The sequence below is a fragment of the Arvicola amphibius genome, chromosome 7, assembly GCF_903992535.2.
Source record: "Arvicola amphibius chromosome 7, mArvAmp1.2, whole genome shotgun sequence".
In the NCBI taxonomy this organism is placed as follows: domain Eukaryota; kingdom Metazoa; phylum Chordata; class Mammalia; order Rodentia; family Cricetidae; genus Arvicola; species Arvicola amphibius.
Window position 1 is genome coordinate 61,633,587 of NC_052053.1, and position 27,133 is coordinate 61,660,719.

Here is a 27,133-nt window from a genome sequence, read left to right on the forward strand (position 1 = left end):
CCCTGTAGCTCTGTGGAGGTGTGCTGGCCCAGACACATCCCTCAGGCTGGGGTGCCCTGGCAAGAGTCAGGCGAGTGTCTGTGAGCTTGAACAGTACTCAGGTAGTGACTACCTGCCAAGGGAGGGTGTCGAGTGGGAGGATTGCTTTACTGGGGGCATGCAGGGAAGAAAAGTAGGGCTGCTCCAAATTTAAACTACGAGCCATGATGGTGTTCTGGTCAAGACAGAGTGAGACAAATGGCCAATGCACATGACGGGGATATCAAGGACCCTAGAGCATGGAGCCATGTTCTCGAACTTCACACAGTGAATTCTAAATACCTGCCTTTCAGAATCAGAGAGCACGCCTGACAGGATATTCACACCAGTGGTCAGAGACCACACCTGACAGGATAGTCACACCAGGGGTCAGAGAGCACAGCTGACAGGATATTCACACCAGGGGTCAGAGAGCACACCTGACAGGATAGTCACACCAGGGGTCAGAGAGCACACCTGACAGGATAGTCACACCAGGGGTCAGAGAGCACAGCTGACAGGATAGTCACACCAGGGTCAAGAGTCGGGCCTTGTTCCAGGTGACAGTGTCCTTTAATGGTGGGGACTGCAGACTTGGACACTATGAGCCAAGGAGTGTTCTCAGCAGGAACTTGTCCTGCTAACCTTCTATTGGGGATGTCTGGGCCCCAGTTCTTGGAGGCAAAAAGCTGCTGCCATGGAAGTCACTCGCCAGCTGTCACAGAGCCCGAGTGAGCCAACAAGGCTGGATGACAGCGATGAGACAATCACTGCTTAGTGATGCAGCAGCAGGGTCGCAGCTCTAGATAAGAAATCCTTATTTTTAGATGTGGCTAATGGATTTTGACATTATTATGCCTGAAATAGACTCATCATTTGGCCCGGAATAAAGTTTCCAGGGAACTACACAGCTATGCTGAGTGGGAGTGCTGGAGCCTAGAGCCAGTTAGTTTGTGGGTAACTGCCGAGAGATTTTAACAAGGGGCTTTAAAGTGGTATTGGGAAGTTTGGGGGCACCATGTCAAGCATCATGGCATGCAGGTCATGATGGGCCAGTTCTGCGCCAACTATCTGAGGGTGAGGCTGGCTTACAGCTTTCAGCAGGTTAGACAGCTATTTTAGCTCAGGTTCTTCCACTCGCAATGGGGACATACTGAGACACGCGTTGTCACAGAAGGACAAAGGGGATGCCTGGCCAGCTTTGGCTGTGCACTGTACATATTTAGACAAGCTCAAGCTAGAGCCGGCAGGGTCCGGCCGTGTTTCACATTGCTAGACTGCAGGCACAGGCTCTACAACTAGACTTCTCCCAGAGGACGCCGCATGGATCCCAGCCTGCACAGAGGAAGGGAGGCAAGCATTATTTGTCAGTTGACTCTCCTTTCACCAGTGATTTGAAGATGTGAGAAATGTAAAAGAATAAGCAGTTAAGTTCAAGAGAGGCTGTGGTACGGTAAGCCAGGTAGGGGCAGAATCTCCGAGGTTTCCTGAGGTTCCCTCTAGTAGAGAGAAGGCCCAGTACTGTTTGCTACTATAACCCACTAACCATGGATGGCTGGACAGGGCTGGCATCCTGCGGCTAACAACCATCTTTAGGGAAAGCACCCAGATTCAAAGGCGACCTGGAAGTGAGCCAGCATGGCCATATGGGTCCCACACTAATGTAGATGTGCACTCTCTGTGTAGGAGAGCTAGGTCTGAGGGGCAGGCACCTGCCAAAGGCCAGGGCTGAGGAGAGAGCACCCTTAAGGAAACACACATCACATCCATTCAACCCCTATAACAGCAGGGGCTGGTTCTCAACAATACCCCAGGATGAGACAGGAGGCCACTCTGCTCCAGAGCTTGTCATACACCTGGGTCTCCTGCTATTTATTCTCTTTGATTTGTTCCAAGAAGTAAGTATTCTTGCTTATGGCTTCAGAATCACCATGTTTCTCTCTCATCATAATTCAGAGACAAATTTTCTTTCTATTTATTTTAAATAGCATGCCAAAATAGCATTATATTTCTACTGCTGATTTAAAAAGTAGACTAACAAACTATTGTATAATTCTTTGTAACCATGCACAAAACTGGCAAAAGCCTACGAAGTTCTTTAAAGTTTCAAGAGAATATAACTAGACATAGTCACATGCTAGCCAGGAGCCTTATCAGGGAAGAGTGACTTCCCTGAGAATTTGATGGTGCTGGAGAGTCCGGGCTGTGAGAACCCTGCTGCCCTGGCATTCCTGCTTGTGATCCTCCTATTCCTCTTGCCACCTCACTGGCCCAATGCTGGGATACCTGGGCAGGGTTTTGATAGAACCACACCAACAAAGGGACAGTGGGTAGAAAGCATGAGTATGGTTCTTTTCAGGAAGAGTGGTAAGAGTCTTGCAAAACCATGGGAACACAGGGTAAGTGTAGGAGCTTCCAAGAAGAATGACAGGAAGGCCTAGGTAAATGTGTGGAGCAGAAGGTTGCAGCCCATGGGGAGCTGGAAGGCTTGAATGAAGGTAAAAGGAGGAGACCCAAGAGTGTCACATTCAGGTGACAAAAACACATTCAGAGCGACAGATGGTTCTGTTTTGTTCCTAGACACCAAAACGCACCCCACCAGGAGTCCAGAAGGTTGGGAAACAGGATCCACCTCCTGTCACTCACCCTCCCATGGTGGGCTATTAGTATGTATTTTCATAAACAGAGCAACATGGGAGAAATGTCCTCAGCACCCTTTGACTCTGGCAGGGCCAACTCTGTTAAGAGTAGAGTGAGAAAGCAGGATAGAAGAGGAGGGGTTCCAGGGTTCCCCAGAGTCTGGAAAAGAGGGCGTCAAGCCATAGCTGGAGAGCAGTGCTTGGGAGAGAGGAGAGAAATCAGAAGAGGGTCTCGGGAGACTGGGGAGTAGAAAGGCCAGTCTCTTACAGAAACACTCATGGCTGGGGGTCCTGCAGCTGCAGAAACCTGACCTCCTAGCAATGCATGCTTGCACACCAGAGCTGAGAGCTCAGAGCTGGGTAGCAGAGTCCCATTGGTTGGCACCAGGCAGTGACACCAATCATGTTCCAGGCACGCCTGGCAGCATTTTCTTCTTTGCCTTATTCTAGTGTGGGCAGACAGGGCTGAGTCTGTCACAGAGGCCCAAGGGCCCTGATCCTCCCCCACAGAGCCCCAGTGCTGCCAACCGCTGGCCTGTGCCAGGTCCTTAGGGAGGACATGTCCTGAGGGGCAGACTTCAAATTCAAACACAATCAGATGTGGTGATATTTTGTTTGTGATCTAACAAATAAAGCTTGTCAGAGTATGGAGCTAACCACTAGTTAGCCATAGAGGTCAGGCAGTGGTGGCACACACCTTTAATCAACCTCTAGGAAGTCTGAGGCAGACAGATCTCTGTAAGTTCAAGGCTACCCTGGGCTACACCAGATTGATCCACTCTAAAAGAGAAACAGAGACAGGCAGTGGTGACTTGCACCATTAATCCCAGTATTTGGGAGTCACCTGCCTTTAATCCCACTACTAGGGAGGTGGAGACAAAAAGGGATATGGCTGGTCAGAGAGAGGAATATAAGGTGGAAGAAACAGGAGTTCATGGCATTCAGTCTGAGGATTCGTGAAGACAGGATCTTGCTCCCTTCAGTCTGAAAATTTGGCAGAGGTAAAAAGTCTCTCTAGTGGCTGGTTTCTTTACTTCTTCTATCTTTCAGCATGTACCCCATGTCTGACTCCAGGTTTTTATTATTACGATCAACTAGAATTCACGCTACAATCAGAAGCCTTCATCCTGTTTCCCCCTGCTTTTCGCCTCTACCTCACCCTCTGTCCCCATTTCCTCTATCCACTCCAACTCCGCTGCGGGGACAGCAGCCTGGTCCTCAGCCATGCCAGCACCTGTCAACCGTCTGATACAGCTGGTGTCTAACAAAACCTGCTTGTTGACTGGACATTCCTTGGTTTGCTTTTCTTCTAAATAGGAAATCTGTTAGTTACAACAGTTTCTTATCACAGCTGTCTAATGAGGAATTGACCCCATAAAGTAGAGCATGGAATGCCAGCTTCTTTCTGGTAAATGTTCACATGTTGGAGGGTGGTCTGGATTCTAAAGGCTCACCATTCTGTGTGACTTTGGCACATGGATTCAGGCCTTGAAGCTCAGGCCAAACTCCTCCATTTACTCTAAGCAGCAATCAAGGGGGAATGACTGACGGGGGTGCTAAAGTGCTTTGCTATTGGAATAAGAGTCCCTAGATGCCCCTGGGCAGGATGCTGCAAAGCCCAGTGGGGGCTCAGTGATAAGGTGTGCTCTGTCATCTTAGCATGGATCCACATTTTGTGGGCTCTTCTGATGCTGACCTGAGGCCAGAATGACTATGTTAGGCTCTCAAAATTGGGCTAGAAAAATTCACTTTATTATTTCTGGAATATGAACAAGCACCTCTTGTCTTGAAGTCGAAGACAAGTTAGTCACATTCCTTATTCATCATCAACAGACCAACGTTTACCGAATGCCTATTTGTATGGGAGACTTTGGTAACTGAGGGCTTCTTTGGGTAGGCTTAGTCAAAATTCATACTTTCCTTGGGACCAGTGATACCCATGGCCAGTGATGAGGGGGGGCTGGTACTATGATGATATACATGCCCAGTCCCTATACCAGGGGCTCTGTGTCTTGCATGGCCACCTAGTAAATCTTAAGCACACAGTAGGAAACTAAGTCTTTCTCCAACAGAGTGGCTTCAGGACTTCAGTGACATCCAACTGGAGTGAAGCCATGGAGGTGTAGGCCAATTGTACCAGTGACACCAGTTAATGCTAACCTGGGATACATAGCTCTGTGTTCATCACCATGCCTGTACCCACAGTCCCACATGTTCACAGACTATAGAATCCCATAGGTTTCCTACACTAGAGCAAACAGTCATAGTGCTAGTTCCCACTGGGGTTCCTGTAACCCCAGCTGGCCATTTTCAGAGCTCTCCACTGGGTCAAGAGAAGGGGACTTGCTTTTGGGGATGGTACAGCTGCAGGGGGAACAAGGCACTAGGCGTTAATGAAGGCTCAGATCAGTGGACAGAAATAGAGTAGAGCTGAGTGGTTCTGCAGACCACAGTGGCTGGCAGAGTAAATCACAGCCAGGAGTCCCCACTTCCTGTCCCCTTGCTAGTTCACCCAGGCTAGGTACATACAGGTCAGCACAGCCAGGGAACGGTTCTTGGATGCATTCTCCTCTTTCTGGGCCACAAGTGAGCTGTTGGGCTCTGCTTGATAGGCGCACAGAGCCTCCCACTCCTTCTCCAGTCGGTTCTTGTTCTTCAGATGGTCTTCCATGTAGGCCTGAAAAGGATGCACAGAGTCAGGACATGGGATCCAGGACTGGGAAGTGTGGAGGGCTGGAACTAGGGCAGCTTTGCTTTTGGCTCAAGATGTGTGTGATTTTCCCACCCCGGGACCGAGCTTCAGCACTGAGACCAGAACTGTGAAGTGCACTCGAGCAAAGGTAATTTGCTAGAGAAGACAGGCAGACAAAACTGGTGAGAAAAACAGGTCCAATTGGGGTATGGGGCCTGCCATAAGACAGTAGTATTTGTCTAGGATGAAGAGGAACAGACAGGACCCAGGGGCCAGGTCAGTGTGCTGGCTATGCTGAGGAGCAGGAGAGCTGGTCCAAGGAGGAGCAGGGTTGGGGGATGTCCACAGACTGACAGTAGGAGCCATGGGAAACTTATGAGCAGGGGTAGCTGGGTGTGTGCTTAAAAACCTCCCTGAGAACAGCACTCCTTAGATCAAGACACAAGTCAAATGAACTTAGAGAAGAAAGCAGTGGTGCAAAGTTAACAACAGGACTAAACACAGCTACCAAAGTTAACAGCAGGACTAAACACAGCTACCAAAGTTAACAACAGGACTAAACACAGCTACCAAAAACCCTGGGGGGTGGAGCTTAGCAAGTGACACCCTGCATGGCAAATCTTTCATTTTCTCCTCTTTCTAAGACCATTGGTTCTTAAACCAGTAATCTTTGGAGTTATCTACCTAAAAAATAGCAAGTAAGCTGCTTGAATACCACTTTGTAACCAGCCAAAGTCCTGCTGGAAAGCCTCTGCGTAGAGACTAAACCAGAAACACAGCCTTAACCAGGCCCTCTAATGAGGAGGCAGGATACTCAGCTTCCCAAGGGCTTGGGAGGGTCAGACACCCCCTCTGCTGACAACACACACTGGGAGTGCCACTCAGTGCATACAGACTCCTATTTAGTGAGGAGCTACGGTGTTCTCAGACAATGCTACCAACCCACCAGGCACAGACAAAACATACACTGGCATGGGAGGCACATGCAAACGTGGAAACATGGGGTCAGGCAACCATCTTGGGTCAGTCAGTCCAGGGTGTGGGATAATTGTCTGTATTCTGTCAATCATGTTTTAAATAAATGCTGATTGGCCAGGTAGTAAGTATGGGCAGGAAAACCAGAGAGGAAGTAGAGGTGTATTCTGGGTGTAAACAGAGTATTCTGGGAAGCAGGAAGCTCCTTCTGGCAGTTCTGCCCAGACCACCAAAGAAGCAAGATGTGAGCTGCCCCTCTGAGAAAGGTACTGAGCATGTGGCTAACATAGATAAGAATAATGGGTTAATATAAACTACAAAAGCCAATAAGTAGCCTGAGCTAATGGGCTAATCAGTTTTATAACTTATGGAAATCTCTGTGTGATTTTCTTTGGGGCTTACCTGCTGTGGGGAACTAGGCAGGACATAAACCCCAATAAGCAGACTTCTTCATGTTACAAGTCCAGAGCCAGAGAACTCAGACCCACTGCTTTTGGGCCTGCCTCTCTCTCACACAGGGGTCTACACAGAAGTTAGAACTTTGCTGAACCATTTAGACCAGAGCTGCTAAGATCTGTGCTGAAATCTGAATATCTCAGGGATTAACTGACACGAGCCAGAGGAAGCAGAGTTAGAGCCTGGATCGTCCTAGGCTTCATTGTCCCAGTACTTGCCAGTGAGCACACATTACTCTTACTGGTGGCTGAGCACATAAAGTCCTCTGACCATTCCCTGCCACCGAGACACTGTGTGGCCTCCACAGTTAACCAATCCACTCACTCCAGAAAATAGGAGACCTCCAGGAAGATCTGCTAAGAGGACCACACCCAGCTGATGAGGGACTTGTGTAGGATGGAGTCGTCCTGTCCTCTAGAGTGTTGTCTGTAGTTCAGATGAGTGTAGCTCAGCTTTCTTTTCCTCCTCCCTGCTCTCTTCCCTGCCCCTTTTTGTTCTTTCTTGCTAGGCAAGTGCTCTACCATTGAGATTTATCCTCAGCCTCAACTGTGGACTTTTAGTTTGCTAAATGCTATATGCAGACATAGGTTTTCAAATGTGACTGCACAAGAAAAAAAATGATGTGCACATATGTGCATACCTGCACATACATGGTCTCTTAGCATAAAGTAGCCAGTCCTCGGTAGCCAGCCAAGGGCTCACAGTCTTCTTACTCCTGCCCACTGCTGAAGGAGCCGCTGCAGTTTCCCAGCCAGTCCTCACTGCTAACACACACTCCAAGTCACAGGCAAGTAGAAGGCAAAGGCAAGAACTTCTGTCCCTGGTGACTCACAATGGAAGGAACCCTACTCAGCTTCCTTGAACCTTTGACAGAAGTGTACAAGGATCCATGTAGATATTAACTGTGCCCCGCTGGGCCACTTCCCTGTGGTCCTGTGCCCTGGGAGTCAGTGAGTACCTCCCTAGGGTCCTGTGCCCTTTCTGGGCCACTTCCCTGGGGTCCTGTGCCCTGCTGGGCCACTTCCCTATGGTCCTGTGCCCTTGCTGGGCCTCCTCCCTGTAGTCCTGTGCTCTGGGAGTCAGTGGGTATGAAAAATATCTATAGGGATCCTGGAGATCCTCTAAGCAGAACTGTGAGATCTTGTGGAGTACTGAGGCAGCCTGCTTAGAAGACCCGTTGCAACTGTCTGCACCTTGAGTCTCAACAGAGTCTCTGCCAGTCTGTCTGTCCTTCCCACACACTGTTGGTCTTCAGGGCGCTCTGGCTTGGAGCTAGAGCCTGTGAGACAGAGTGATGGAAACCTGGGCAGAACCAGAATGGAGTCACAGCCACCTTCCCTGGAGACAACTGTGGCGGAATCTGGGGAAATGGCTCAGCTGGGAAAGAATTTGCCATGCAAGCTGGGCAGAACCAAAAGTGTTTGGACCCAACATCCATGTAAAAAGCAACATGGTGGTGTGACCCTGAGATCTTGGTGCTGAGAAGATGGAGTTGACTTGCTTGCCAAACTTAGTTCAGTAAAATTGGAAAGGTCCAGGTTCAGCGAGAGACTCTGCCTCAAATTATAAGGCGGAAAGTGGTTGAAGATGCCCAACATTATCCTCCAGTGTCCACACTCACATGTGCACATGTGCATATATGCAACACACATGATGCATACATGAACACTAACATGTAAATGTGTACACATGTACAAATACATGCACACACATGAATAAAAATAATCATTGAGGAACATCAAAGGTATATTTTTGTACCAAATTTTTTCTTTAAAATTTCTTATTGTGCATATTACGTGTGTGCGCATTCTTCAATGTATATGTGGAGGTCAGGGGAGTCAGCTCTCTCCTTCCACTGTAAATTCCAGGGACTGAACTCAGGTCATCAAGTTTGCACGACAAGAGCCCTGACCTGCTGCACCCTCTTGGTGGGTCCCTCTCACCAATTCCTTAACCGGGTAACACAATCTTAGCACAGTATAGCACTTCAGTTTTGTGAAATCCTGGCAGGGTCATTGAGTCCAGACCTGGTGTAGGGACTGAGCAACAGGATCAGTTAGGTTTGTATCCTCAGAGTATGAGATGCTTCTTTCGTTCTAGAAGCAGGCACTAATGACTCTGGGCAGAGAGGTTGACCCTGGCTTTCCTTTAGAAAACCCTTTCAGGAAACCCATTATGAACAGCAGCCCTTTTTTGTGGCAAAACAATAGCTTCTATGACAGGCCCTGGCAGGATCACCCTGGTCCTAGGTACCATGTGTTGAAGCGTACCCTGTGAATTGTACTCATGTGAACCACAGCTCTTTAAATTGTGCAGTCAGCTTCACTATGGAGTCACAGCAAGTTCTCTGAACTTCCAAGTTCAATGCAGCCTGAGCTCTAGGCTTCAGCTTGGGTGGTGGTGGCAGGGGATGAGGTAGGTCTTGAGACCATCATTTCCTCCTGAGAACTTAGTCATTTTTCGATAAGCTTCATTGCAATGAAACTGATCTAAGGTTTTCATTCTCTCAGCAAGCACTGCTCACCAGGCTGTGCCTGGTCCCACACATCTCTGTTTGATCAGCATTCCCTATTAATATTGATATGTAGCATTGTTCATGGACCGGAGATGATGATCACGTCTCTCAGCCACATTCTAGGTTCTGGCAATGGTTTACCTTCATGGTCACTTTGGCTGGATTTAGACTCACCTAGGAGGTAATACTGCTGGGCATGTCTGTGAAAGGCAGACTCATCGTGAGTCTGGATGGCATCATCCATGGGCTGGGGTCCCAAACTGAGAAAGGAGAAAGGGAACTAGTGCTGGCATTCCTCTGCCTGTGACCCTGGTCCTCTGAGAAGTGTGCAAGCAGCCTTACACTCCTGCCACGCCAGCTACCATCTCTCCCCATCCTGATGGACTACTTCCTCAAGCCACCAGGCAAAACAAACTCTTCCTTCCTTAGGTGGCTTTCTGTCCATCATTTTGTTGCAGCAATTAATATGAAGTCTTCCTTTCTGTATTGTGGTTTGTGGTAAGAGTCTGCGGGGAGGCTCAGCCTTTGTAGTGAAATAGCACATTTTAATCAGTAAAAGCAAAACCAAAAATTGCTATATTTTTGTCTGTCCTGTGGCCTGCTCTTCCAGGAGGACCAGTGGGACCAGAAGAGATTGGGCAGTGCTTTCAGAACAGCCAACTTCTGGCTGCCAGGCCAATAGACTTACAATTTAACCGTATCCACACTTACTCTGTAGAGGGTATTCAGGCGTGAGTTTCTTTAAATGGCCAGATGAACATCTTTATTGCATGTATAAGCACAGCGGTGAGAACTGTATGGCAGGAGACCTTTGGTTTTGGTGTACATACATGTTCACATCTGGGTGTATGGGTGTGGAGACTTAGGGTCTATGTCCAGTCTTCCTTACTCACTGTCTATCTTATTCTTTTAGGCAGTCTCTGCTCACTGAATCTGGAGCTAATTTGGCTAGACTAGCTGGCCAGTGAGCTCCTCCGATCTTCCTGTCGCTAGTTCGGGAATTACTGGCACATGCCACCATGCCTGACTTTTATGTGGGTGCTGGCATTCACACTCAGATCCTCATGCTTGTGTGGTAAGCAGTTTACCTACAGAACGATTTTCCTAATCCTAGGGGTTTTGTTTTAAATTACGACTTTCTAGTTATATAAATAACATAAAGAAATGAATAGAAAATAAGGACAGAATGAAACAAAGCAACCAACAACCAACACCAAAGAAGACACAACTCTTTACTCAATTCTGCTTTTTCTGATATGTGGGAGGGCTGGTTGTGTCACAGCCACTCTCGTTGCTTCTTCACAAATCAGTGTGAGTGTTTACCCAGCATGGACAGTTTCCAATGCTTCAGTGGGTGTCTGAGTCTTGCAGGACATTCTACATAGTGTGCCATTCCTTGTAACAATCCTAGGAGATACCTTTGTAAATTAAGCCAGTAAGAGTTAACAACAGCAACTTAGTAACAACTTAGTAACAATAACTCAGATTTTATCTTGATTAGATCAATCCCAACACTTGATTTCTTTGAGAAATTTTACTTTTTTCCTTTAAAGGACACATAGTGAGGCTCTTTTTTCTTGACACATTCAAGTTGGCAGCATCATTCCTGTGCTTTGGGCTATTACTAAGCGGAATACTTCTTACTTGAACACCATGTTACTGTGACAGTTGATTTGATATTAAGAAAGTGTGATTTGCCTGAATGAAGTGAGAAGGCTCAAGATTCTATCACGGGACTCAAAGGGTATCATTTAAAATTCTCCAGTGGTTTAATTTTGTACACAATGTTCTCAGACCACAAGTTACTGCAGGTAGCTGACACTTAAGAAGAAATGTATTGATGGCATTTAATCCATTGCAAAATCCACAAGGGTGGGTCAGCATCGTATGTTGATCAACTTCCCCTTCACTTGCTGGTTTCCATCCCATAGGACTGCAGTCCCTGCTGCCTTCTGCTTGAGCAGATCCATTCAGAAATGGAGGCCCAGCTCAAAACCAGCTCTGCATTCACCTTTCTAACTGGGACCTGCTGTCATGCCCTGCCCACACCACTCCATATGACCTTACTGTCTGTCCTGGCTGGTTTTAAGTCAACTTGACACAAGTCATCAGAGGAGGAGCCTCAACTCAGAAAATGCCCCCATAAGACCAGGTTGTAGGCAATCTTACAAGGCATTTTTAATTAGCGATTCATGGGGAAGGACCCAGCCCATTTTTTGGTGTCGCCATCCCTGGACTGGTCGTACTGGGTTCTATAAGAAAACAGGCTGAGCAAGCTGTGTGGAGCAAGATAGTAAGCAGCACTCCTCCATGGCCTCTGCATCAGCTCCTGACTTCAGGTCCTGCCCTGTTGGAACGCCTGCCCTGACTCTCCTCAGTGATGGACTATTACCTGAAGTGGAAACTGAAATAAAAACCCTTTCCTCTCAAGTTCCTTTGGCCATGGTGTTTCATCATAGCGATTGTAACCCTGACTAGGACACTGCGTTATGATTCTGGAAGTTATAATCACCACCTATCCTATGATATGGGATCTTCATGTCCTATGTTCTGAGTCCCACCATCATCTCCCCGTGACTCTCATGTCTTGATCTGAGACTTGTTGTTACCCCATGACCTTCTTGTCCTATGATCTAGAATCTTCCATAATCCCATTATCTTCTCATCCTATGATCTTGAACCTTCCATCATCCCATGACCTTCTCGTCCTATGATCTGGGACCTTCCATCATCTCATGATTTTCTTGACCTATGATCTGGGACCTATCATCACCCAATGACTTTATTGTCCTATGATCTGAGCTCTTCCCTCATCCCTAGGATCCCAATCTCATGACTTCACCCAGGCCCCAGTCTACTTAAAGAATGCCTGTTCCTGTCAACACACACCCCCTGCTCGGTTCTCACCATGTTTTCAGCTTTCACTCTTCATGAAACCAACTTTTCCTCAGGGAGACTGGTATTTCGGCCACTGCAGAAAGTGTTTGCTGGTCACCTGGGATTCCTGTGACCCTGTTGCAGACTAAAATTCTGTATTGATTATGGATGTTCTCCAAATCCTCTGAAACATAGGACTATAAGTTTCAGAGCATACAGCAACATAAGTTATTTGAAATGTTTCACTATAAATTTCCCTTCTGACTCTTCCATTCAGGCAGTCCAGGAAACAGCTGCGAACCTGTGGCTCTTGTCCCAGCATCTCCTGTAGCCCTGGAAACACAATGATGGCCCTGAAAGCTCTACTCCAGAGCCCTTCTAACCCTAAGGTTTTGTCTCTGATATGCTTTCCTCTTTTTAAAAGTCTGTCTCCTTTCCCTCTCTTGTTCCCACTCCTGCTGCACCCGTACCTGTCCCTAGAGTCTCTCAGATACTTTCAAGTCTATTTGTACAATCTGATTTCACGTTTGCGAGAAAACCTCAGTGTCTTACTTTGCTTAGCACGATGGTCTCCGGCTCTACCTGTTCTCCTGTGAATGACATGATTCCATGTGGTTGAATGAAACATTATTGGAATCTGAAGGGTACACATCTAGAACCCAGATCAGCAGTTCCCTAACTTTGAGCCCACTAAGAGCCTACAAGACACTGATTCTGTCTTCCTTCAAGGAGAGCTGCCTATCCTCTTCATGTTGGTTGATACCTTCTGAGGGTGAACTAGAGGCATTTTCCTTACAGTTAAGTGTCATGTGACTGCAGGCAACAAGGCAACCTTGGCAGTAGAACTGGGACATTTTACTTGACAGCAAAAACGTTTCTGTATCTCATAGTGGAAGACTGGAGCAGCAGCCAGGAGGTGGTGCAGGCCTAAGTTATCCCTGGTGCTACTTCCTACACACGGCAGCCGCCTGGGCACCCAGGAAACTCAGCACAGCTGCAGGATGTAGTCTAGGGGGATCAGTACTAGGCTGGCCCACTGAAGGTCACAGACACTGTGTTTCTTGGGGGGCTCTTATCCCCCACTGTGATAGAAGTGAATACTCAGGAAAGAGTTATTGCTAACATCAAATAGAATAATGAAAATAAACTCATTCCTTGTAACACAGCAAGGACAGAGCAGCATTCAGAAATAGGCCCACCAGGACCCACCTGGCACTATTTCACGAGTCAGGATACACAAAGAACATCGATGTCAGCATTAAATGAGGCCCCTGGGATCACAGACAGTGAGCACATAGAAACTTCCCCCACAAAGCTTCATTTTCCCAGTGATTCTGCAAAAAAGCAAGCATATGCCCACCTTGGGGAAAGTGTTTTTTAAAGCTGAGTTTTGGAGGACTTGATTTGGAGCAATTAGTACTAGGAAAGCTCGGCTTCCAACCCCCCGTTTTTACTTGAGAGCCCATTACGGCACAATGCCCTTTAATTAACTGATGCTATGGTCAGACCTTTTGTGGCAGAATAAAATCCGTTCATGTTTTCTGTGACAAGACAGGGAGGTTAGAGCTTTAGTGTCACAAGTGAGACTAATGCTTTTTGAAAACAAGGAGTAAGACGCATCGATGCCATTTGGAAGAAACTGATGACCTTTGTTTCTTTAAAAATAAACACTGTCACCTGTCTTCATTAATACATTGAATGGAAATATTCTTGTCAAGTGTTAGAATTCCAAACATAAGACATTTGAAGTTCAGCAAAAATATAACCAGTTGCAGGATAAAGTAGGTGCGGCCACTCGCCTTCCCCTCATGCACATGGATACAAAGATTTAGGAGGTAGCACTCATTTGCTTAGGTAAAGCTTGCTGGTGATCTAAAGATTTATAACAGGCACACCCTGAATACTGTTTCTTTATATAATATGGCAATAACATTACATATTCAAAGTTAGAAATTCAAAACTGCATGGGAAAAACTCAATGAAGGACACAGTCAAGTGATCAGTGGGGAAAGTTTCATTGTTTTTTAGCTTAGGAAAGATGCACTTGGAACAGGAGCCACAGACTATAAAAACAGAAAAACAGAGAGACATCGGGGTACAAATAACTTCCCTGTCCATCTTAAAAGCAGTGCACCCATTACAACATGAAGGTCCCAGGGAGCCCTAAGAGTGAGGGCAGGTGCCTGCCAGTATCCTGAGAATAAAAATAGACGTGCTGTTCTGAAACTCTGTTTCTGGATTCTCCATGTAGAGCCTGAGAAGGAGGAACAGGACAAAAATAAATGTGGGGATTAATGGAAGACCCTTTGGGGAGTTTTTCTTCCTAGTGCAGTTTAGAGATTGCTTTGGCAGAATGTTTTTAAGAATGAGGCATTCTGACTGGAAACCACAGTAAAATGCCAGGCTCCCCTTATCCTAGTGACCTGGGGGAGTGGCAGAGCAGATATAGTTGGCCAGCAGAAGCCTCCGACATGGCTAAGAGCTGGCTTGGCCGGTAAGCGTAAGCTGGGATAATTTTCAAGCTTGTCTCCTAAAAGCTTTGCTTCTCAAGCTGACCAGGTCTAACCAAGGACTTTGAACAGCTGTTTTCAATGTGATTTTTCAAGTGGCTAAGAAGTGTACTCTCCATCCTCTTATCGAAACCAATCAAACTGTGAGGATTAAAAAAAATCTTAAATCCTTGGTGCAGTAGAAATACCTCAAAACCAAACACCATACAGAGAAAGTCCTCAGTCAACACTCAGTAAAAGTGGAGGAACAGGCTTCATGAACAAGTCAAGGTGATGCAACAGCACAGGGAAGACATGACAAGTTCAGTGTGTGGGGGGGCTTAAGGCCACAGACACTGTTAAATTATCAATTTCATTAAAAATCCTTTTCATGTATCGAGGTTTGGCAGGATAGGCCTTGTCATCATAGCATGCGTCCGAGGCTGGCTGAGCTGCAGAGAGCGTTCAAAGCCAGCCCGCTCTACATAGGGAGATCCGTCTCCCAAATCCGTTCTCTAATGGAAAATGCATGAACTAAGAACTCCCTGGCGTCAAATAATGCTCAAGAGAATGGTGTGCCCTTCCTAAGTATCATGGGGAGTTGCTTCGGGGTGGCCCTGCTCCTTGGAAGTGAAACAGCCACATTTCACTTGCTTTGAAAGATAAAAGAAAAAAGGCTAAATCTTAATTGCACAGAGCACAGTCTATTGGAAATTGAACAATTAGTAATGCATTGTCGCTCTATAATGTTGACTTTCGGTATTCCCAATACAGACTGAAGTTGAGAATTACAAGTTCCACTGACAAACGGTTCTAGATGCCCAGATGGCCTGAAGACTAGCTTAGACTCCAGGTCATCTTCATTGCTTGTCACTGGGATGCTAAGAACAGAGCCTGGGACTGTGAGCATGCTAGGTCAACACCTTGGCTCTGGGTTGCACCCCAGCCCACGACACAGAGATAACCAGAGAGCTCTGAAAGATGTTCCTGGTACCCAGAGGCACAGGAGCCTGAAGATGCTCAGCTTCCACTGGACTTTGTGATGCAGATTTATAGAAAAAAACAAAACCGCAGTTTTGTAGACTTAAAGTCAAGACAGAAAGCATCAGTGAACACAGTACTCCCCGGAAGTATTCTGATTAAGCGTAAATAATTAATTAACTTTGTCCTTTTTCCCTACTCATAACAAGTAGGGGAAGCCTTGTCTGTTTCATTCTGGGATTTTTCAGCTCGGTGTAATATCTGATGTGGCACAGGACAGGGTTAGGGATCTCTGTGTGAAGACTGTAGGACATGGTGCTGCTTTGATGAGGGTGACGGTCCTTGTATGCTTATACGGCCAGGCTGTTGTTCCCAGAGGCACTCAAAGAATTAGAAATGAACAATTTTATGACTCTCATTATTTTATTTAACATCTTAAAAATTAAGGTTATATGAACATTGGTAAAATACAATGATGAACAGAAATGGAAAATAATTAAAGGAATTGTACCACCTTTCCCAGTATGCAGAACCATTAATATTTACAGTCAGGGCAGGTGGTTTGTCTGGCAAGCTGGGTCTGAAGCGCTAGAGCTACATCTAGTTAAGGCTGGTTGTTCTGACTCTTTCTGTCCTCCTATCGGCTGTCACCTAGTTTGATCAGCCTGCCTTTTGAGTCTGAGTACCGCAGGCTCTGGGACCCAACCACCAGCTTGTAGAAGTTCTGATCTGAGGGACTAGATTCCCTTGGCTGGAGAGTCCACAGAACACAAATAAACGTAATTAACAAAATGACTTCTGGTGATACCAAGGGTCAATGGTGTGAGGGTTGAGCTGAGGGAGGCACTGCGTCTGTGTGTTTGGAGTAGCTTAGGAAGGATCTGGAAATGAGAAGAATGGGGTACTGCAGGGGAGGAACCGCAAAGCTCCTAGTCTGAGGTGAGAATGGATTTGGAACTTTCCAGAGAGGAGCTGGGTGGAAGGGAGAGGGAGACAGAGTGAAGCTGCCAGCCTGGTCATTCAGAAGCTTGGCTGTGGCAAGGAGCCAGGTGTTTATTTTAAGAGCAAGGGGAAGCCATCGGAGCATCTGCAGTAACAGAGGCATCCGGTGACAGTGCTTCAGAAAGGTCATTCTGCATGGGGCAGACTGATTACATAAGCCGGAACTCCCGCTGCCTCTGTACCCTTTGCAGCACTTGAGATTTTCCTGACAACAGAAGAGATGAAGTGACGGAGAGTGCGTGTGTGTGCTATGTACCCTGGTGCAGAACAAACTAGAAGATCTTAGTCCCATTAGCTGCCCCTTCTGGGCTCCTTGTCTTCCTCAGGTCCTCAAGTTTCTGCAAGCATTCAGTTACAAAATACTTGAGTTTTTTAAGCTCTATCACAACAAAAAAATAATTCTTAAGATTTGGTCTAACCAGGCAATCATGGAATGAGGTCAAAAGTCTGAGAAAAAAAAGTCATAAAAATTTCATCAAATGACCTTGATGTTTCTAAAACCATTCAGGCTTTTGTTACATAGACCAATATTTGGACATTTAGTTAATACCTCTATCTAGCTATAGGCAACCTCACCAAAGGTAAGTGAACTCCAAGTAGCACCCAAAATTAACAACCAGTAACTTAATACAGGGCTTGGGATTTGAAGGCAGTCTAGGTAACACAGAGCCTTGGCTATACCTTTCCACAGAGAAGTGTTCTTGGAGTGTACAGGCTGAGCTTCAGCGTGCATCACAATGCACCATGTGTCGTGAAAGCCACAGTCCTGGCAAGTGAACGAACCCTGGTGTGTGGGAGCGCTGCACTGCCTTCAGACAACCTGGGTCCCACAGAATATTTTATGAACGATTCGTACATGGGAGGTCGAGGGGCTCCAGTCACAAAGATATATTCAGATTGAGACGAAGATGGTAACAGACTTGGGCAAAGAGGAATTTTAAGACATAAAGACATCACAGATGCACATCATACAGTGGCCCCTAAATGTGGGGTGACCTAGAACTATACAAAGGTCTGCAGCAGCTCAGCCTGTCACCTCATCTAGCAGATAAATCAAGCTTGTGTGGATTTGCCTGGAAGACTGACCACAGGAGGCCGCCTGAGCATCCTCAGAAAGCTCAGCACTGGTTTATCTCTCTGGCCCAGGGGCCTCCACCCACACAGGGGTATAGGTGTAGCCCTTAGTCAGTACCTGACTCAACAAAGGATGAAATTTTAGGCCTCCCTATAAACTAAGTCTCCTTCATCTGAGACAACTTGGTACAGGGCCTGGCACTCCCTGGGCAATGACAAAGAGAGAGGCCCCTCCTGGTCCCTGGAGCCGGAGAGAGCTCCACAGTTTCAGTTCAGTGTTGTCAGAGGCTGGTCATGAGAGTCAGAAGCCTCTCTGAAGTCCTACCTTACTGTGGGCTCAGGCGATAGGTTCTAGGTGTCCAGCTGTATTGACTGTTTATTATCTACATGCCAATGAACCACGAGAAAGGGATGAAGGCAGAGATCTGTGATATTAAACAATGAAATGTTCATTTCTTTTAAAATACTCTCACATCTGTTAAATTCTTTCAGCCTTTTTCTCTAACTGGCTTATAGACTCACCCGAGCCAGGGTATGTGGGAATATTGCATAATCCATTCCCAGAATGCATGAGCAGATCTGTACCCCATAAAATATTCATTCACTCTCAAAAATATTTGCACCCTGCTGTCAAATGTAGACAAATTCACCCGGAGTATCAGAAAATGGCCATTTTAATAGAGAATGCTCTCCCCAAGTCTCTCATTGCACTAAAACATATTCTCCAAAATTATTTTCATGAGAAAGATTAACAGTTTCAACATTAACTGCTAACCCTTTTTCATTTAAAACTCTGCTGATAAAATTCTTTGCTTGTCATTCAAATGTAAGTAATAATTATAGATTGCAGCCTCCGTCTCGAGCTCATTAATGATAAATTGTATGGAAGTGTGAAGCCAAAGTCAGCTTTGATACATCTCAGAACTCAATTTCCACGGCTTCCCTTAGCTATGTACAATTAATTACACAGTTAATAAGGGAAATACGCTAATGAAAGGAGCATTATTTTCCCAGACCGCCCGCCTTTACCAAATATCTTTTGTATGCTTCTCGCCTTGTAATTCTGGCGTACAGACAGTTTAAAAAGAAAAAAAAATTTAAAAAGCAAAAAACAATACAATTGACAAAGTAGAGACTTTTAATCCCAGTCTGCAGCAACTCTGATTAAAAACAAGTCTAAAGGAATTTTAATCCAGTTTTATATTTCTCCTGACTTCTGCTTTCTGAAAGTTCTGAAACAGCCCTTTGTCAAATAAATAATTACCACTAAGCTACTGTGCTGCACCGAAGATATAGTTATCTCCGCAAATTGAAAATTCGGGGAGTTTTAGAAGAAATTACGTGGAAGACAAAGAGAAAAACCCAGTCATTCTGAGCAGATCGGCAGCTCCATTCTTAACCTTTGAAACTTCTCTTTGAATGATCAAATCCGCTCATTCTGTTTGGATAATCAAAGTTTGACCACAATTGCTTAACAGACACCAATACCAGCCTTTTACGGAGAACGGTGCCACCTTCCCCAGCTTTGGTGAAGTCTAAAATCAGAAGAGAACTACAAAGGCAAGCTGGGTAAAGCTGGATGTGCTCGTTCTTTCTAACACACAGGGAAGTCTGAGAAGGTTCATTGCAAACCTTTGTTTTACAACGTATTTGTATTAGTACAGATCGGTGAATATTCTTTACTAGATAAGAAAGTAGCCATTTGATTCCAATCTTTGCCGCATCCTTTTGACTTAAATAACATACTTTAAGGTAGGACATCTTTGAAAAATTTTATTACTAAGCCAACACTGTATCCCAAAGGGCTCAAGAAAAGGCAGAAGAAAAGGGGGTTTAAAGTGTACTACTGATTTTGATTACAAAGTCTGTCCTTTCAGGAGGGTAACAAATTCAAAGGAGAAAAACAAACAAACAAAAACATTTCCACAGCAAACATTATCAACCACGCCCTACATGCTGGGGCCCCATGGAGTATGCCTTCGCCCACACCAAAATTAGGAGGGCCAGGCAGTGCTGGTGCCTTTAAGAGCCTCTTCCAGGACCCCTGCTGTGTACTATTTCTGTATGCAGAGTTACAACAGATTCATGAGTTTATCCAGCCACCTCCCCTCACCCCAACTCGATGGTCTCTTCTACAAAACTTAAACAGCTGCTTCCAAGTCACAAAGACAGGAGCTAAGGGTCTCAAAGACCCAATGCCTTCCTAATACTCAACCTAGCACAAGAAGGCCCAGAGGACACATTTCTGCTCTGTGGATGACGACACTGGTTAGGGCAGGGAAACCTTTGGGAGGAGGGAAGAGGAGAGATGGTTGCTTAGCAACACACAGCAGCCTCATGGTTACAAAGCAGCAGGGCTTTTCTTAGCAGCGGCCTTTTATATTCTGTGCCAGTGATGTAGTCATTACGATTTTCTGATGAAGTTTTTAGGAAAAATAAAGAATTCCAGCAAGTGTGGCAAGATTTCCGAGGACAATGACAGCTAGGAGATCTGTTGTAGGAGCAGTTAGGATACGAGGCTCTCCAACATGTTACAGAGTATTTGCAGAGACTTTGTACATGTCCACCGCAAGAGGCTGCTTTGATTTTTATCTCTCTAAAGATAACAGGCTATATGCTCATGAGGAGATAACACAGGGCCAAAGAAACTGACTCTGCACCAGTAAGATGACATCACACAAGACCAAAACCCATGTGCTCATTTCCTTATCAGCCAAAGAACTGGAGCCCAGTGGTCTGTCTGTCTCCTCTACCTCCCCAGAGCATCCTAGCAGAGCAAAAGGACTAAAATGTTGGTGAAGTGAAAGCAAAAGTTAGGGTGAGATCCAGAAGGGCTCCCTCATCTCATCCCATTGCTCCAGGCAAGGTAGAACACGCATGGGGGTCACACTGTACTGTGTCAGCAAGAGTGAGACCGTCACATATCCTTAGTCTCTTCCCAGCTCAATGCCAGTCATACCATGGGACTGCCCAAGACACATGCCACACACTGACCAGGCTTGACAGGTGGAGCAAGAGTGGGTTGCCAATGGCCTCCTGCTCATGCCACCTGGAACACCCCAGGGCAGTGCTGTTCACAGCTGGATTTCCTTCTGTGCTCACCTGCTGCTAGAACTGCTGTTCTTCCTCCTTACCGCCCCACCCCCTTTCTTTTTAAAAACAATCTTACATGTAACCTTGGCTGACCTGGTACCTATGTGGAGCAGACTAGCTTCTACTTCCCATAGATCTTCATTCCTATGTGTCCTGAATGCTGGGATTAAGGGTATGTAATGGCATTGCCTGGCTTCTGTGCAGACAGCTGCTGTACCGCAGCACAGGAGTATGGTTTTGAATCAGCTGTCAGTGTGATGTGAGATTCCATGCAGAACTGTACTCTCCCTGCATCCTTTGTTTAAGCTGCACAGAGTGTTCCTAGTAGCATGGAAAACAGAGATCCTCAACTGTCTTCCTCTATGAGACATCTTAACACCCTAAAGATGCTGGACAAATGGCAACCACATAGTTACAAAACTAAGAGCCATATCCAGGAATACAAAATGAAGAAGAAATCCACGCAGAGACAACTAACCTGAAGACACCCAAATCCTAAAGAGAGGGCAAGGCAAAGCAATTTCCTCCACTAAAACTAGGGTCTAGAGAGAAAAACAAACAAAAACACAAAAACCAAAATAGTACCCACGGGAGGCAGGAAGAGGGCCTGAGACTTCATATTGACTAGAACCCTTTGAGGCCTGCATACTCAGTGTGGGTGCACAGCATGTCTGTTCCTTTGGAGACCGGCAGTGCTGAGACATTTGAACCATGAGCCTTATCTACAATTAAAGCTCAAATCGGCCACACAAGGGTCATTTGGGGCCTAAATTAAGCAACCGATGAGGAAATGGTTGTTTCATGACAGTCCGCAGTGCTTGACAAATACACTCTCTAAACCCCACAAAGCACAAGGCCACACAAAATCCTGAGATCCAGATCCACTCCAGTGAGGAGCTGCGAGTTTGAACACAGCAAGGCAACAGCTGCCTGAGGCACTAAAGCAACCAGCTAGAAAGGAGAGCAAGCTCCTAGGATCTGGAGAAGAATCACACAATGGGTTTGCTTGCCACTAGAGGCATTGAAAGGAAGAACCAACTGCACTAGAAGACTCACCAGGCAGCTGCGAAAATGAACAGAACAACTGCAAATCAAAACACACTCTTTGAAACTGAAAACCCCGGAGAGGGTTAGAGTGTGCACACTGCAGAACTGCACACAGTGGGCAAGTTAGAGTGTACACACTGCTGAATTGAGCACACAGTGGGTGATTAGAGTGTCCATACTGCTGAACTGAGCACACAGTGGGTGGTTAGAGTGTACACACTGCTGAACTGAGCACACAGTGGGTGGGTTAGATTGTACACATGGCTGAAGAGAAGACTTACATACTAGAAGACTGAGTTAGGGAAGTTCCTGTGAACACGAGACAGAAATGAAGAGTATAGATATGAAAAATACTTAAGAAATGGGAACAAAGGTGTCCAATACATTTTTACTAGAGGAGAGTATGACAGAGCCAATTTTAAATTGTAGATGGTGGGCTGTGGATATTAGCTCAGTGGCAGAAGTTTATTTATCATGCATAGGATCCTGGATTCAATTCCTACTACAGAAACAAATGAAGAAAAATCACATTGTAAGTCATTTGTAAGTTCCCAGAATCAACAGAAGGCAAGAATCCTCAGACTTGGGGATCACAGAAGGTAAGAATTCTCAGATTTGGGGATCACAGTAGGTCTTGAGAGAAAAAGTTTAAAAGTTCTAATAAGCTGCTCTAAATTATACCAATCTCTCATCCCTCCTCAGAGAGGAGGCGACTGACAGAGACAATGAATAATAACAAAGACTAAGAGGCCATGATTGGAAGGGCAGATCTTATCATAACACATCATACACATGCATAAAATTTACAAACATAGCAAACAAAAAGTAAGTTCTATCCTAAGACAGGACAAAAGGAAATCTCCAAACAGGAAATAGCAATGAGAATCAAAGGGGCTGCAAGGAGAGTCACCACAGCAGCTGCGACCTGCGACCTGCGAGCTGTGACCACCCTGTAGCCTTGGTGACAGAGTGAAGGGATAGAGGAAGGTGACAGAAAGATAATCAGTATGAGGACTAAAGGCATTTAAATAAAGACTAAGGAACAGCCCTACTCAATGATTGATATATTTTAGAAAAGAAGGAAATCCTGCCCAGAATGAAGCAAGAATACAAAGGAAAAGCAAAGGGAAAGCAAAAATGTCATGTAGGATCAATCTGAATAAGCAATGTCTACAAAAATTAGTAGTGAAAGTGGATGGTCTAGAAACCCAAGGAAGGGTGCTAAACCCCAAATCACAGTCATGTGCCTGCTTGAGAGGGAAGCTAGGCCAGTGTCCATGTGCCAGGCTTGAGACGAGGATGGAGACATTCATTCCACTCGGGAGATTAGGTGTGACTGTTCATCACTGGGGTAGCTACTAAAATGCATTGCTGTGCTGGTTAGGGGTAAAGGGGGGAGCAGAAACAATCAATCACTTCAGAAGAAAGAAGGGAAGCCTGTCTGAAGCAAACAATAAGCGGATAACATGCCAGGGTGTGCACAACATAAAACAGGGCTGGACACCCAGAAACTGGAAATAATTGATTCTGTTAGAAGAACTTACTTAAATTCTAGGGTCATGACCGTCATTTTTGGTGACATATGTCTTTCAGAGGCTATGTTCAGGGATGAAGAGTCACTGCAATGTTGAACATACTGGGAGAGCCCTCCTGTGCTTCACAGTTATCCCGTAGGACTGCTTCATAGATGGGAAACATGGAGACCACGATGTCTGATGTCACCCTGTGACATAGTAACTCTGTCTCCAGGCTGTTCTTTCTTGCACCAAGAGAGGACACCAACTGTGGACTGTGGTCAGGGTCCTCTCCATCTCTGGATGCTGTCTCTTAATGCTCTTGACTTCTGGCAAACAGACAGGACAGCTGAGGGAGGGCATGTTGACCTTTGATCTTAAGGAACCACAGTAATTCATGTGTATGGGGCCACCCAGTTTGCTTTCTTCTGCAAATCTTCTAATTACAAATTGCTCTGAGGGTCCTGGCGAGGCAGAGCCATCCCTACAGTCTCTTTCTTGTCCCACAGTGTTGCTCCTCAGCAACAAAGACCTTGTGCCAACATCCACCCAAGTCTCATGAAAGACAAGGCCTTCTAGTAGAGCTCAGAGTTTAGCATTTGGCTCTAGCTCACATTTCTCTAACTATTCTGGTATAAGCTTCCCAAGAAGAAGATACCTATTGTCTTTACCCAGAGTCACGCTGAGCACGCAAAGCTAGGCAGACCATAGGCAGTTACGCTCATCCATGATGTTTGTAGAGCTGTGTAGTTCAGCAGAACTTCAATACTTATATTTTACAAAGCACATTAACTTTATTCTATGTATGTGAACAGCCAGGTGAGTCCACTGGGATACTATAGCTGACTTTCAACTCAGTGGAGCGTGCCTACAAGCCACTGGAATGGGGGGCACTGAGTGGGCCCAGCTTATACCTCTGGGCATGACTCACCCTGCCAGGTCTATCTAGCATGGCCCAGTCAATGGTAGGCATCTCTGTCACCAGAACCCAGAAAACACTGGGTGAGTGCCACTTCTGAGTCCTGCTCCAGACACTAGTTTAGAAGCTTCCCCTCTGGATGTCACTCACGAGGCTGCCAGTTCCAGTCTTGCTGTTGCTTTTTCAGCATCACTCAGTGAATATGAATTGGATGCTTATTTATTCTGTTTTACCAGATCATCCACTATAAGGTCCATAAAAAATGGAAATAATAGAAAACAAAAAAGAAAGACTCAAGGTCAGAGGTACCAGATCCAAGCACTCTTCCAGATAACCATCATGACCCATCCCAGGTGGCTGCATTCTTCTTACACATCTTCCATGGGATCTCTGTGTCCTCCACCCCATCAGGAGACCAAAGTCTACCTCGGCAAGTAGTGGGCATGAAATGTGCATAAGCCACAGCTGCCTCAGAATATACTATGTGTCTCACTGGAGTCTGGGTGAGATTGGGCCATAGACCTTTTCCTTAAGCTGCTAGAGCCAAGACAGAAAAGATGACACCAGAAAGCCAGAGGGCAGGAAGGCAGAGTACCAGCAGCTCTAGCACTTTATGTAGCCAGTCAGACGTTCAGATGGGTTTTAGTAATAAAAAGAATTCCTTCTTTACCTACCCAAACCACAAGATACCCCCTCCTCAGGTAAAGAAGAACTCAGATAATATTTCCAAATAATATGGCACCCATCCATGCCACCCATGAAGAACTGGTATGACAGCCCCGGTCATGGGCAGCCTGGAGGCTACTCCTTAGGGTGGGTCCAAAGGTATTCTCTCTCACAGAAACAGCAGGCCTGTAGCCTCCCACCCTAAGGTTGCCCACGGGAAGTACTGGTGGTCGTGCTTGATGGCTTTGCTAATGGGGCTCCTGCTGCTGTGGGGCCCACACAGTAGTTAGCTGTGACCTCATGGGAAGCCAGGGCCCTTCAAGAGGAAATTCATTTAAAAAGACATCTGAAGTTCACCTGATTGGACATCATGGAAGAAAGGCCCTGTGAGGACACATCAAGATGGTCATCTTGAAGCCAGGGAGAGACCTTGGCAGAAAGCCGTCTGCCACACCTCATCATGGGCTTTTGGTCTCCAGGACCAGTTACCTTCCTTTCTCTCTTAAGCGTCAATCCTATCATTCTGGTATTTGAGGACAAAAACCCAGCACACCCTCCCACACACCTTCCAGAATGTTCTTCTCACTAACTAGGTGTCATGACTAAATAGGTGTCATGGGCCTAATCACCCCCTCCCCCAAGTCAATGCAATACCACAGCTCTTGCACATAGGAGGTGTGTGTGCCTGAGACAGCCGGACGCCCACCTCCCTATATTGTAGCTTGTGACATGATTCTGAATAGACGTCTTGTTGTTTATCTTGAAATTTTGCCCTAGGGAATGGGTCCCTGCCTCTTCTGGGGTGCGAGCACCACTGGTTGTCACATGCAGATGAGTAACTGAACACTGAGAGCCAGACAGGAACAAGCAAACTGATTATTCATAGATATCCATTCTGTCCTGGCCCTGTGGCTGGGTGGGACAGGTATGGGTTTGAAGGCTTGCTCTTATTAGAGGCTACCTGAGTACCCTCTTTCCAGAGGAAGGGGGTGGATCTCAGGCCACATTGACCATAGGCACATAGTACGGGATCGTGTGTGTTTCAGTGACTAAATGAGCAGCTCCTGGTCCCCAGCACTCAGCACTCAGGGACCATGAGCAGAAAGGAGCAAATTGTAGTCTGTTAGTGGCTTGAAGCCAAGAGGGCCAGGAGCAATGGCTGAAGGAGCTCTCCATATCTGTACCCGGACCAACACTTCATGCCTGGATCCACACTCTGAGCCCAATCCTACGACATCCCAACGCATCCTCACATCCTGAGCCTATACCCTGTTCCTAGTCCCAAGGTTACTCCTGGGGTTCCTATCCTAGGCTAGCTTCTGGACATCTCCAGCATGGTCACAGGGTACTTTGCACCTCTAGGCCTTTGGTATCTCCATCATAAGTCCAGGAACAGAGGACATGGCCCCCTGGCTCTCAGCAGGCCCCTTTGCTCTGGTGACCCTCAGGAGCTGTAGTTTGCTGAGATGAGAAGCTGCCCACCCAGGGTTGACACTTCTGTGCTTCACGGTTTTGCATCAGTACTCTTGCGTTCACTGCCTTCATCTGTGAGATGGGCTCAGCCTTGGGTCTTGCTTGGTGGGTGTCTAGGGACAGAACTACACAGAGTCTCAGAGGAGCTGGTCATTGTGAAGGTTAAGGGGACCCAGGCCTCTGTCCTCAAGTGCAATGTTCTTAAAATGTCTGCATTCAGGATGCTTTCCCTCAGTAAGCTCTGTGGGCCCAACAGAGATGAATACACCCACGTTGTTCTGCACATGTTCATTCCCTGGAGGCTCCCAGCCAGTGGCACTAAGCAAGTGAGCAAGCAATCAAGTGACATTTTCTAATGTCCCCAATGTAGTGCCTGCCCCTCTGCATGTGATGTATACCATGCCCACTTCCCTGCTGTAATGCGTGGCTGGGATGCATGCGGCCAGCCATGTGGAAACATCTCCCTGCAGAAGGCAGGCACGATATGGGAACGGATCTTCTGGCGAGTAAACTCAAGCCTGCACCTCTCCCTTTAGCAAGGGTTTACCAGGAAGGTGGTTCCCCATACTCTTACACTGTGGTGACTTTATGTCTGTCCTTAAAAGTTACTCTAGTGGCTGCCCTTGCTCAGCAGGGAGTGTTTTAGAGCTCTGAACTCACTTGAGCATCCCACAAGGTGAACATTTCTTTAGAAGAACATGAG

The 27,133-nt window shown here is 46.3% G+C and overlaps 1 protein-coding gene across 1 annotated transcript in view; it reads right to left on the bottom strand.

Annotated features, from left to right (window-relative positions):
• Positions 1-27,133, bottom strand: part of Ptprn2 (protein tyrosine phosphatase receptor type N2) — a 761,869-nt gene that overhangs the window by 52,212 nt on the left and 682,524 nt on the right. Inside the window, 1 exon segment of the mRNA XM_038337154.2 lies at positions 5,187-5,334. Within this exon segment, the coding sequence (XP_038193082.1) occupies positions 5,187-5,334 (148 nt within the window).